The sequence below is a fragment of the Amblyomma americanum genome, chromosome 3 (genome assembly GCF_052857255.1).
Source record: "Amblyomma americanum isolate KBUSLIRL-KWMA chromosome 3, ASM5285725v1, whole genome shotgun sequence".
Taxonomy (NCBI): Eukaryota; Metazoa; Arthropoda; class Arachnida; order Ixodida; family Ixodidae; genus Amblyomma; species Amblyomma americanum.
In genome coordinates, this window is record NC_135499.1 from 32,739,577 (window position 1) to 32,752,869 (window position 13,293).

Sequence of the window (13,293 nt, forward strand, 5' to 3'; positions counted from 1 at the left end):
GCTAGGCACAGGCCACGAGCAGAGAAACAGTGTGCCAGCTGCAAGAGCACGCGCGTCTCTCACTTCTTTGTCCTCAAGGCGCTGCCCGGGGAGTTCTGGTGGCATTATTCCCTCTCCCCCCAAAAAGGAAGCGAAAACGTGGGTGCACTTGGAGGGAACGCGAAAAAGTAAAACAAGCGAACAAACGATCACGGGCCACCAAACAGCTGCAGGCAAAAATAAAAGAAAATAAAACGCGGATGAAGCACCCATTACTGCATAAAGTAAGGCTTCATACGCAGTATGTGCACGACCTCAGGTTGTGGTCGACGGCGCGAACTCGGAAGAGTGCCATCGGGGAGGACTTCATGCGTCACATCTGTGATGCGGCGCAGTACTGTGTACGGTCTAAAGTAGAGGCTCAGGAGCTTCTCCGACAGGCCTGGGCGATGTACTGTAGTCCATACCCACACTTTGTCGTCGGGGTGGTATTTGACGTGTCGATGTCGTTCGTTGTCGCGCTGTGCATCCGTTGCCTGCTGCCGGCGGATGTGCATACGGGCCAGTTGGCGGGCTTCCTTTGCCTGCCGGGTAAATTCCTCGGCATCTGGCGTGAGCGCCTGGTCGTCAGGGGTGCACGGAAGCGTGCCGTATAGCATCGTTTGTACATCACGCCTGTAGACAAGGCGAAACGGCGTAAAGCGAGTCGTTTCCTGAATCGCCGTGCTATAGGCAAACATCACATATGGGAGGATCTCGTCCCAAGTCTTGTTCTGTATGTCGACGTGCATTACGAGCATGTCCTCTAAAGTTTTGTTGAGGCGCTCCGTGAGCCCGTTTGACTGCGGGTGGAATGCAGTAGTCTTGCGGTGGTTCGTGTGACTCAACTGGAACACCTCGTGCATGAGCTGCGCTGTAAACGTGGTGCCCCTATCGGTGATGACGGAGGACGGGGCGCCATGTTGTAAAACAGTGTGGTGTATGAAGAAGCGTGGATTTCAGAGGATGTACTGCGCGGCACCGCCTGGGTATCCGCATTGCGTGTCAAATAATCAGTCGCAATTATAATCCACTTATTGCCAGAAGATGACACAGGTAATGGGTCCAGAAAATCAATTCCGACTTGGTCAGAAGGTGAGCGAGGTGGCGCAATTGGTTGGAGCAAACCTGCGGGCTTGAGCGGTGGTGACTTACGATGCTGGCACTCACGGCAACCTCTGACGTAGCGGTGGATGGTCTTTGCAAGTTTAGGCCAATAATAGCCCTGACGCACTTGAGCGAGTGTGCGTGCAAATCCCAAATGGCCAGAGGTGGGCTCATCATGACACGCCGAAAGGATGTCGTCGCGGAGGTCTGATGGCACGACTAGGAGATAGGGCCAATCACCGTTGCTGGAGTTTTTCTTGAACAGTACGCCATTGCGAATGCAAAAAGAGGACAAGTGGCGGGAAGAGTGTCGAGGTACGTTGGAAGCATGACCCTCCAGGTGATCCATGACAGACCGCAGGTCAGCGCCAGCACGCTGCTTCGCCACCAATTCCGAACTGCTGATCACACCTAGGAAACGATTGTCATCCTCTGCGGTGTCATCAGCTTGCTCGACGGGTGCGCGTGAGAACGTGTCGGCGTCTTTGTGTTTACGTCCGGACTTGTAGGCAATTGTGTAATCATATTCTTGAGGGCGAAGGCTCCAGCATGCTAGGCGGCTTGATGGGTCCCGGAGATTGGTCAGTCAGCACAAGGAATGGTGGTCTGTGACCGCTTTGAAATGGCGACCATAGATATAAGGGCAAAATTTCATCGTGGCCCAGACGACAGCGAGGCACTCCTTTTCCAAAGTGGGGTAGTTAATTTCGGTGTGTGAGAGTGCGTGACTCGCATACGCGATCACACGTTCCACATCACACGTTCCATGCCTTCTTGATGTTTAACGAGGACGGCACCACTCCCGATGTTGCTAGAATCGGTGTGTATCTCGGTAGCAGCCTCCTCGTTGAAGTGAGGCTGCACAGGAATAGTGTGCAGCCGTTGGCGCAGCTCTGTGAAAGCAGGCTGTTGCTCAGCAGTCCAGACGAACGATGTATCGTCACGCGTTAAACGGGTGAGGGGTTCAGCGATCTTGCAGAAGTCAGCGATAAAACGGCGGTAGTAGGCGCACAAGCCTGAGAAGCGCTTGAGCGCTTTCTTTGTGTTAGGACGGGGAAACTCGGCGACTAGAGCGGCAGTTTTCTCGGGATTGGGTCTTACGCCGTCGGCGCTCACAACATGGCCGAGAAACTTGAGCTCTTTGTAGCCAAAGGGGCATTTCTCGGGTTTCAATGTCAAGTCAGCCAACCGCAGGGCATCCAACACGGTCCGCAGGCGTTCAGGGTGTTGGTCGAAGGTTTCTGAAAACACCACCACGTCATCTAGGTAAACTAAACAGGTTTGCCATTTGAGGCCAGCCAGGACAGTATCCATTATGCACTGAAACGTCGCCGGTGCAGAGCAAAGGCCGAAGGGCAGCACCTTAAATTCATATAGGCCGTCGGGTGTGATGAAGGCAGTTTTTTCGTGGTCATGTTCATCAACCTCAATCTGCCAATATCCGCTCTTTAGGTCGATCGACGAAAAATACTTGGCGCAGCGAAGTCTGTCGAGTGAGTCGTCGATGCAGGGCAGCGGGTAGACGTCCTTTTTCGTTATGGCGTTCAGCTCTGTAATCAACGCAAAAGCGCTATGTCCCATCCTTCTTCTTAACAAGCATGACGGGCGATGACCATGGGCTCTTAGAGGGCTGAATAATGTCATCTGTAAGCATCTACTTCACCTGCGTTTGGATGGCGTCACGTTCCTTCGGGGAAATGCGCTACGGCTGCTGTCTTATGGGGCGAGCGTCATTGATGCTTCGTTATCGCCGTTTGCCGCACTTTTGAGGAGGTTGCGAAGCAGGTTTTGTATTGGAGCAGTAGGGCACGGAGGTCGCGCTGTTCAGTCGTTGAGAGCCTGGAGCTAATATCGATGCGACCCAGGGACGTGTCTGGACGTTCCATGGCCTGGGACGCAAAGAACTCGTTAACATCGGCTAATTGGTCGGCCCATGCGACGGCTGTAGCTCAGAAAAGGTGACGAGGTTCATTCATAAAATTAGTAATCAGGAGTTCCAACCGACCGTTACGTTGGTGGACAAGGCTTCGGGCAGAGGAAATGCCATGTGTCAGCAGCAAGGAAAGGTTGCCCTCGGCGACTGCAGGTCCATCACGTAGCCCATCATCGCATTCGACGCATGCAAAAACACTGGAGCGCGGTGGGATCAAGACTCTTTAAGTGGAAATACGAAGGGCGGAGCAGCGTTGACGAACGTCGGAGGTGTCATCGGTTTTCGTTGTAGAAAACGTAATGGTTCTGTGCCACACGTCGATAATAGCACCATTCTCACGGAAAAAATCTACGCCCAAAATCAGGTCACAAGAACAGTCGTGGAGCACCAGGCAGCTATGAACGTCGAGTCCCTGATCTTGACCCTAGCCGTGCACTGTCCAAGCGGAGTAATGATGTGGCCCTCCGCCGTCCGGATCTGCACGCCAGAGCAAGGAGTTGTAACTTTCTTTAGAAGCGCTGCCAATTTGGCACTAATAATTGAAAACTTCGCTCCTGTGTCCACCAACGCGCTAATGCTGTGAACGTCGAGAAGCACGGGTATGTCGAGTGAGAAGAAGCTGTCCTTTAGTTCAGCTGCTGTCGTCGACGTCGTCAAAGCTCTACCATCGGACGTCTGCGTCGTCAGGGGGTCTTTACAGCGTCAATATCCAGCGACCATGCCCCCGGAGGTCGCTGTCCTCAGTTTTACAGGCAAGGGCTGGGCGAGCGGTCAGCTGTGGCGCACGAAGAGTTCTGCGCATTCGGTGAAAACGATGATCGGCGAGGTGACGTGATCGGGACTGACAGCGCGCCATAGACCACAGAGGTTGCTGGGTCACAAACCCTTCAATCTCATGGGGCCATTGGCCAAACCGGGGCCTTGGCGCAGCGGAGGAAAAACCCTGCAGGCCAAGCTCTCGATATGGGCACCGGCGGAACAGGTGACCGGGCTCCCCACAGTCGTAACACAAATGCCGGCAGTCAGGGCCACGCCAAACGTCCGCTCTGCGCAGGGATTCTCGATCACTCGGGACGCGGTGCTGCACTGGCTGCACGGAGGGTAGCAGGACGTCGTGGTGGGTTGGAAAAACTGCCGCTGGATTTGGGGCAGGGCATCGCAGAGTGTCAGCGTAGGTCGGGCGGCAGTAGTCTGTCTGGTTGGGCGGTGGAAATGCTGGTGGATTTGGGTCAGGGCGTCGCAGAGCTTCAGCGTATGTCGGGCGGCAGTAGTCTGTCTGGATTGGCTCTGGTTCGCCGCATAGTAACGGAGGCCTGATAGCTTGCTGCACCTCTTCTCGGATAACGCTCATGAGGGAGCTGGCCGCTGGCTGCGACGTACCACAAAACTTCTCTAGCTTGTCACGGACGATAGTGCGGATCATGTCGCGGAGAAAGTCTGTATTGCTGTTGAAAGCTGGGAGGGACTCCGTAACAGAAGGAGCAAGGACTGGCTGGTCGTACGCGGTGGAACGCTGCCGGAGAACCTGCTCTGTCGGACAGTCTCCGCTAGAGACTCGGCAACAGTGCTTGGGGAGCTGCGCACGAGGCCGGCGAAAAGCTGTTCTTTAACACCGCGCATTAGGTGGCGCAGACAATATTATGCGGTTACACAGCATGCGGTCCAGCATCACTCGTAAATTCCAGTCTTCGGCCAAGCGGCTAAGTGCGGCTATGAAATCCCGAACACTGTCACCTTCTGCTTGTGTGCGCGTGAAAAACTGATACTGGCTGCTGTTTCGTTGACTTGTGGCTCATAATAGCTCTGTAGATGCCCGACGTCATCGCTGTATTGGAGGTCGTTGACCCTCTTGGGGTGGCAGCATCCTTGAACCTTGACAGCGCTGTTGGATAGAGGGGCGACCAGCAGAGCTCGTTGCTTTGCTATATCCGAGATTTCTTGCGCTTCAAAATACGCTTCCAAGTGTACCCTGTAGGTGGACCAGCCCCCTTCACCCTCGGTGAAGGCAGGCGCTTGCCCCAGCACCATCGGATTGCCTTTGCTGTCAGGTCTGAGTAGCCGCTCTTCAAGGTGTCTTTGTTGCCCATCCCATCCTCTTCGCGACTGTTGTGTTTCAATTGATCGGTAACACAAACAGAATGATTGCGTTTTATTCCGCGAGCGTCGTTTATATATGCTCTCATGGTGACGCCGTGGGCAGTAGGCAGCACGCTATCGCTTGAGATGACGTCACGGACTTGCTGCCTGTGGGCGGTTGACAACACGCTTGCATGACACAGCACTTGCCCGTAGTACCCAGATGGCAAGGCCGGCGGCATGCTCGCCACAATTATCACCGTAGTAGTTACATCTGCCTATGCACTCCGTACATGAAAGGTGGGCAGCTCTCATATTAAAGCTGCGAACTGGGCGAGTTGGTATTGATTCATATTTGAACAGCGCAATAAAACAACGGGACACAACGAAGAAAGGACACCACAAGCGCTGTCTCGCAACTAGATTTTTAATTCACGTCCAAGCACATCCGCTTGGAACCTGATAGCTGCATTAGTGATCCTTCTGTCACACTAACTGATAAAGAGATGATGTTTTTATCCGGCCAAGATGTGTAGTCTAGCGCTCGTGCTGATTGTCACCTTTGTGGGCATGATTAGCAGCTTTGTGTCGTTTTTTTTTTGTTTTTTTCCCTCTTGTTTGTGTTTGGTGTTCTTAGTATTTAAGATGCTTGGACGTGAATTAAAAATCTAGTTGCGAGACAGCGCTTGTGGTGTCCTTTCTTCGTTGTGTCCCGTTGTTTTATTGCGCTGTTCAAATATGAGCTCTCATATTACATACATGCTCCGATGCATGTTTCGGCACAAGCTGCGCTCAACCACTCGTGTCCACAATAATTTGTCCTCGGGTTCGTTTCCGGCCAGCAGTGAAATTTCGTTACATTGAAAGTGCAGCAAAATCTACTTCGTTAGACTGAAGCTGAAAATACATGGTGTTCTATGGACGCAAAGTTATGAAAACTGGGATACTTTGTTACATCGAGGATTTCATTACATTGCAGTTCGTTACATCGAGATTTAACTGTATTCGCATTTGCTCCAATCAGACAGAACATTTATGTGCGGCGCATTGTTCCTCATTGACGTGATGTCTGATGGTAGTTGGCCAGACAGGCAACGAAGTGGAAACCGGCTTTTGCAGGTAGATTTCTGCTCTGATGTGTCGCTGGTGGTGGTGTGGCTGGTGTGGTGTGCCGAGGTCCTTGTTAAGCTATTGAGCAGGCAAAGGTAGGGAAATAAGGGGCTTGTTAATGACATACATACAAAGGGAGCCGAATATCACCGAAGCCAAGGAAAGCGTAGGGGAATGGATCTTCTTTCTTAACACAATAAAGGCCTGCCTAGTCAGCAGAAAATCCGGTGTCAGCATTGTCGGCATCAGAGTTGTCGCCATTGTCGGCGTCAGCATTGTGAGTGAAAAATCATGAGCATGGATCTGGCAGGTGGTCCCCGGAGAGCATCCTAGGGAGCAGATGCCATGTGACCATTTGGCACCATCGCAACCTACCCACCGGGTAATGGGTAAACTGCTCACTGTGGCAGGTGGCAGTTAAATGAATGATTTTCCACTTGGGAAATGCAACCCGGGCTTACAAGGCCCACCACTGCGAGGTGCTCCTGCCATCGCAGGGCAGTGGCGCATGGCTTGACTGCTGTACCAACCACTGTGCCAGGAGGGGTATGAGGACTCTAAGGGATCTATGAATATAAAGTAGAGAATGACCTGCTTACTTTTGAATTTACCCTCTATGCTATCATGTCATGCCCTTAAGGCAGAGCTTAAGTGTCCTCTCCAATTTTTTTCTCAACTTGTGGTGTTCATCAGTAGGAAAATAAAGGTCTAATTATTTTATGGCTGAAAGGTAATTGATTTCAACCAGAAGTGTTTTCAAAATGTTCATTGTTCTCACTGTGGGGAGCGTTTTTTTGGATTGGTGTGTGTGCAGACGAAGGACCCCTGGTGTCCCTGGTGGAGCTGGTGGCCGCAGCTGCCCCGGACCAGGCGGCCGGCATGTTGGAGGCTGAGAAGACTGCCCTCAAGGCATGCACTCCACTTCGGCCCAGTGGCAGCTGTGCGGCCACCCACTTAAAAGCTAGCTTCATTAGGGAAAGGGCCTCAATTGGCATCACCCACTCGTGTAGATCAAAGCTGAGGCCATTCAATGTCATGCAAGGCTAACTATGTCCTCCCTCCAGCACCCCCCAAGCTACTCTTAACTGTGTGTGCTCCAAATTGTAACCACTTCTCTCCTTGCCATACTGGCAAGCCAGAATGAACTGCTTCTCATACCTTGGCTCGCAACAATCATTCTTGAAAGTCGCACGGCATGCTGTGTGACTTCCAGCTATCCTTTTTTGTCCTGAATGGACTGCTGCTGCACAATAAACACACTGAGGTTATCGATTCATTGTGATAGCTCAGGAGGGGAGTCCTGTGATTTGAATGGGAGCAGCAAAAGTGGTGCCTTCATGAGCTAGGGTGTTCAACATTATTCCTCACTTTTTTATTTATTTATTCAATACTGCCAGCCGCCTTTTGGTGGCCAAAGCAGGAGTGGGGATACAATTGCACAGTGCTTTGTCAATAGCAAACAACGAAAAAGGGGAAAAAGAAGGCCTGCAGGCAGGCAGCAAAATTTGCGCGGAACAACTCAAATAATAGACGAGCAACAAACACTTCAAATCAAGATCTAAAACAAAACGCGACAAGGGCAACACTCCAGAATTGAACCAAATACCCTAACTTGACCGGGTTGACCGGGGTTGATTGCAGATAAAAAGGTTTCGGCTGACGATAAGGTGACCACTTCGCGAGGCAACGCATTCCAATCGGCTGGCGTTCTTGGGAAGAACGACAGCTTGTATCCAGCTGGTATGCAGCTTGTATGCACAACCAAATTTACGAACGTCTGCGCGGTATACGATCGCTGCCGAGTATTCGTGAATTTTCGAATATTCGGAAATTCACGAATATCATTTGTCGAATACGAATATGAACCGAATATGAAACATATTCTATTCATATTCAAAATTTTGAGTATTCGCACACCCCTACTTTATGTTGTTTCTTAAGCTTCTGCGAAGTGATGCCAGAGTACTGTGTCCGACTTTCGACATATTGTGGGAAAGGCGTTTTATATGGCACTTTAAATGAAGTATTTCACGTGTAATCCAAGGACTCTGGCTATGGATTTTTTTTTTATTCCTCAGCGGGACGTACCGATGTATACACCTCTGCACCGTATCTTTAAAATACAACCACAAGTCATTCGGACTCGTGTCGCTGTCAATGTGCATAGCAGAAAATTTGTCGTAGTATTGTTTAAGATCTAGAATATTTTCATCCTCAGCGTTATTGAAGTCATAAAATTGTTTCGTTGTTCTGCGTGTAATTGGACGTGCCAATTTGGTTTTGAAGAGCACTAGATCGTGGTCAGATATACTAGGCATAATATCTACCATAAACCCCAGCCGTTCAATAACATCAGATACAAACACAAGATCTAAAAGCGAACTCGTGGTCGCAGTGACCTGTTATGGTTTGACCACAACCCGCTTCAAATTAAATGAAAAAGCAATATCAAGTAGGAAATCAGAATGCCGGCATGAAGACGAGATGCTCAGCAATTCCCAGTTTATCTTAGGCAAGTTAAAATCACCGCACAAAATGATATGCGTCTATCACTTTTTGTTGTCATGTAGAAAATCATAGTGTCTCAAGTGTACTCAAATCTGAATTTGGTGGCCTGTAAACAGCGCCAACGAGAATGCTGTGTTTGGAAGTATGAAGCAGAATCCAGACCATTTCTGCACTACTGTCATGTGGTCGAAGTGTATAATCTGTTCCTTTCTTTATCACAATGGCTACGCCACCCACTCTGGAGCTGCGGTCGTGGCGTGCAATTTCGCGAGAATCAGGTATCATGTCTTTATCAGGAATGTTATCATGCAGTTAGGTTTCAGTGAGCACTGCAACGTCCAGCTCGTACGTAAAAAGAAGACTTTCTTGTTTCGTGCTGCACTGTGGAGGCCACGAATGCTCCCCACCAGCTTCCAGCTCTACATTGTGGGCCCACATGCCCATGAGGGAACAGCCCTTGCAAAAGCTAGTGGTACGGGTTAATGGGTTCTACGGTGCTGCGCAGAACAAGTGAGACGGAAGTGGTGATAAGGAGAAAGCAGGCTGCGAAGACTGAAGGCAGTTCCTTGCGACTAATTGTTACCTTGTGCTTTCGTGGTTGTTGCTGTACTGTCCTGTTTGACTAATTTATGGGATCTTTGGCGCTGCTTGCAAGTCTAGCTCAGATGGAAGTACACGAGGACTAGTAGAGGAAAGCTAATGGTTGTGAGGAATGAATTTTCGAGATAAATGGAGTGCAGTCGAGCCCACTTATAACGAGCACTTGCTTAGTGCGAACAAAGATGATGCGACTGTCACAATTTATAGTAGGCCTATGGCACTGAACCTCAGATGTAATGAATGTCCACAGACACACAATTTGGTCACAGTGAGCACGCAGGTGCCAGGAACTCTTGTGCCGAGGCTAGCTGTGCATTCCTACATGAGCATTGCTACTGCTTCCGTTTTTTGCATCAAGACAATGAAAAGACCATGTGTCACACATAGAAAGACCAAGGCAAAAAAAGTAAGTCTGTAGCTGGTGCACAACATCATCACCTCGGCTTCTGTGCACTTAGCTGTGAGGTTTGTCCACTTCGGGAAACAGTCTTATAGTAGAGGAGGAGCAGCCCTCTTGTGGATTGGCAGCGGTAGCTCTTCCCTTCAAATGCTGGAAGTCATGAGTTTTTTGTATGGCAGGTCATAAAAAGCGAGACCTTATCGCATCTGATCAGAGCTACAGGCTGAGAGGGAATCTTGGCTTGTGTGGAAGCACATTCGTCAGTTGCGCTAGTTATCACCTGTGCACTGACGATAACTGATCATAGCACTGATCATAGATTCCTCAGAAATTGAAAATTGGTTTTTGAGGAAAGGAAATGGCACAGTATCTGTCTCATATATGGCCTGACATCTGAACCCACTGTGGGCCCTGTAAGGGAAGGGATAAAGGAGGGAGTGAAAGAAGGAAGAGAGAAAGAGGTGCCACAGTGGAGGGCTCCGGAATAATTTCAACCACCTGGGGATCTTTATGGTGCACTGACATCGCACAGCACATGGGCACCTTTTTCGCTTTGCCGCCATCGAAATGTGGCCGCCATGGTCAGGTTGGAACCCAGGTACTCAGGCTCAGTAGCCGAGTGTCCTAACCACTGAGCCACCACTGCGGGGATTCCTTAGAAGCCAGATTAAACATTACAAACCTAAAGATCTTGAGCACTTACATCATCAAATCTGCATGCTTGTATCACTGCCGACCAAGAGCAGATACTAGGTGGTTGCACCTTGTGAACACCTGCATTGCATCAGAGCTTCCAAAAAGGGTGCTTTCTCTTGCAGTGCATAGTGTTAAGCTCACCAAGTGTCTCTGCACTTAAATGGCCCAAAAACTGACTCTAGCTAAGACTAAAACTTCTGCGCCTGCATGTAACGCTAGTGTGATCTGTGAGAGGTGGTCATCAGTTATCATTCAGTAAAGCTGGCATCCTTACAAACCAAAGTGGTGTAGACGCAGAAATGACCATATTTGCAGGCGAAGATTTTTGCGTCTGGCTGATATATTGCCCCATAATTAATTAAAGGCCTCCTTTCATGGTGTGATGCAGTAAGTCTAAAAACTTGGTACCATTGCCTGAAAATGTGCCAGGTGGCGTCAAACCTTCACTTCGAGCTTCCACAGTGGCCCAGTGGTCATGGCGCTCATCTGTTGACCCGAAAGACGTGGGTTCGATCCCGGCCACGGCCGTCACATTTTGATGGAGGCGAAATGCTAGAAGCCCGTGTACTGTTCTATGTCGGTGCTCGTTAAAGAACCCCAGGTGGACGGAATTTCCAGAGCCCTCCACAATGGCGTCCCTCATAGCCTGATCCACTTGGGGCGTTAAACCCCTATTAACCAAACCAAACCAAACCAAAACTTGGCGACTCTGAGGGAGCCTGTGAATACCGCTTTGACAAAGCACTATGAAAGTCCACCTTGTGGTTGCCGTTTATATTATGAGCAGAGCACTTACTGCCAACAACCGGACAAAATGAACAAACAGCATGTGAGAGTCATAGGTACCCGGCACATCTAACTCCGATGCGATGTGTGAGCCACTTGCAGTGGTGTGTGTGCACATCCCAGTCAGGATTTGGGGGGCAGTCTGATAGCTCCAGCAGCATAACGCGTCATGAAACGGTTGTACATCTTTTTCTTGGGCATCTATCAACTGGACCCATTGTTTTTTAATTGAGTGCAACTGCACTTCGAGCAATTCGCTAGGAAGGAATGTGATAACGGGAGAAAATATACATGAGCATCGCATTCAACATATGGATCATCAGAAGCTATTTTGCATTTTATTTTTCCTCCATTTCATTTTAAGGATATAGGTGCTTGGTAGACCTTTAAGATTAAAAAAAAAAATCCAGCTTTTTGGGCAAGCTTTTGTGGCACTATAGTGAGGTGTATGAGTGCAAGTGTATAAAGACTGCTCGAGTGACCAATCTCTGCCCACAGGGATCCCTGAGGGCAGCATAAGCCCTCTTCAAAATTCCAAAAGCTAGTTTTTGTGAATAGTAAAGACACCTTTACCATGGCCCATTCTAAGAACAAAGCCCTACTGCAATCCTTATATCCTGCATGCACCTGGCGGTCAGCAGCTTGTCACAGCTGCAGTTCTTCCCCTTGTCGCGAAGGCTTAATACGATGGTGGAGTTGCATGGCAGGGTCAAGATGCCTATGAAAAGGCTTGACTGCACTACTCAAATTTCCCCAGAAGAATCGAGAGGTAGCTGGGAAGCACTAGGAAGGAAGGACAAAAGACTATGCCCTTTTTTTTCACTGTTCTTTTCAGTGCTTGTGCTATCCATTCTGTTCATGGTGAAAAGCACTGGACAGGACACACAAGAGAAGGAAGACACCACAGCATGTGTGACGGCTTCCTTCTCTCGTTTGTTTCATCTGGTTTGCGCCATTTTGCACCATGAATATTCACCAACTAGCCCAAACTTCTGCTTTAATTCATTCTGTTTTTTGCCCTAATCTTTTATAAACGAGCTTATTCATCGTGTACAGCAAGAACTTAGGCCTTCTGTCTAGATTACCTCTCTGCACAAACTCCACTACGCTAATTGAGCACTTAAGGGGACTGGTCTTAAAACGAAAATTTATATTATTAGAGATATTGTAATGAAATTAGGTATGCATATGTATTTCTTCCTCCTGTTTTCTAACACATAATTAGTTTCAGCTTATCTCTATTAGTTCTCTACTTATGGAAAAATAACTGAAGCCTAATTAGGTAATTTATTACGGCTCATTAAGGCACTTTCCCTCAGCATTTTTTGGTTCCGATTAAAATGTAGCCGTAGCCAAAGACCTGCCATGCAGAGCTATGCTATCTATATTGTTAAGATACATCATCATATAAAAATGTTCAATTATGTCGATGCATCACAATTCTGGAATATAATTAGCTGGTATTATTGTTCACAAAATTTGATATCTTCAACTTAGCCACATAAAAATAGCATAGCTCCACAGTTCAATTCTTTCTGAAATCAACGGTGTAAAATTTATTACAGTTGCAGAACAAAAACATAATGAAAAGTTCCGTAAGGCTATTGATGTTGGCAAAAAACATGACTCTGAGAAAATCGCATTTAAAGTTTTGACACTGACTACAGAAAATTTTGGGAAGAATCTTCAACAACGCATATTATTTAGATGTTCCCTATCTGTTTCCGTACAAAGCAAAACAAAAAGTGTCTTATTCCACCCAAGGAAACATTAATAAAAAAAATGTTGAAGGTGTAAGCGTGATGAAGTTGTAAAGAAAATGATTTCTCATGAAATTATCGGTACATTTTTTTAGAGACAATGGAGTGCAGGACTAGGGTGTTGAGCTCTTAAGACAATATTTTGAATCCTGAAAACTGTTTTTTGAGAGACCTAGCGGTCCGGAGCCAAGGAGATCCGAGCCCCCACCATGGCAAGCAGTTGGGTGGTCCTGAAAAGGACCGTTGGGTGCGACACTCGACACGCCTCCTACTCTGTCTTTGAGAAGAACCGCCTGGAT

At 48.6% G+C, this 13,293-nt stretch overlaps 1 protein-coding gene across 1 annotated transcript in view; it reads left to right on the forward strand.

Moving 5' to 3' along the window:
• LOC144124506 (proteasome adapter and scaffold protein ECM29) overlaps positions 1-13,293 on the forward strand; it is a 409,805-nt gene that overhangs the window by 101,600 nt on the left and 294,912 nt on the right. Inside the window, 1 exon segment of the mRNA XM_077657223.1 lies at positions 7,059-7,153. Coding sequence (XP_077513349.1) covers positions 7,059-7,153 — 95 coding nt within the window.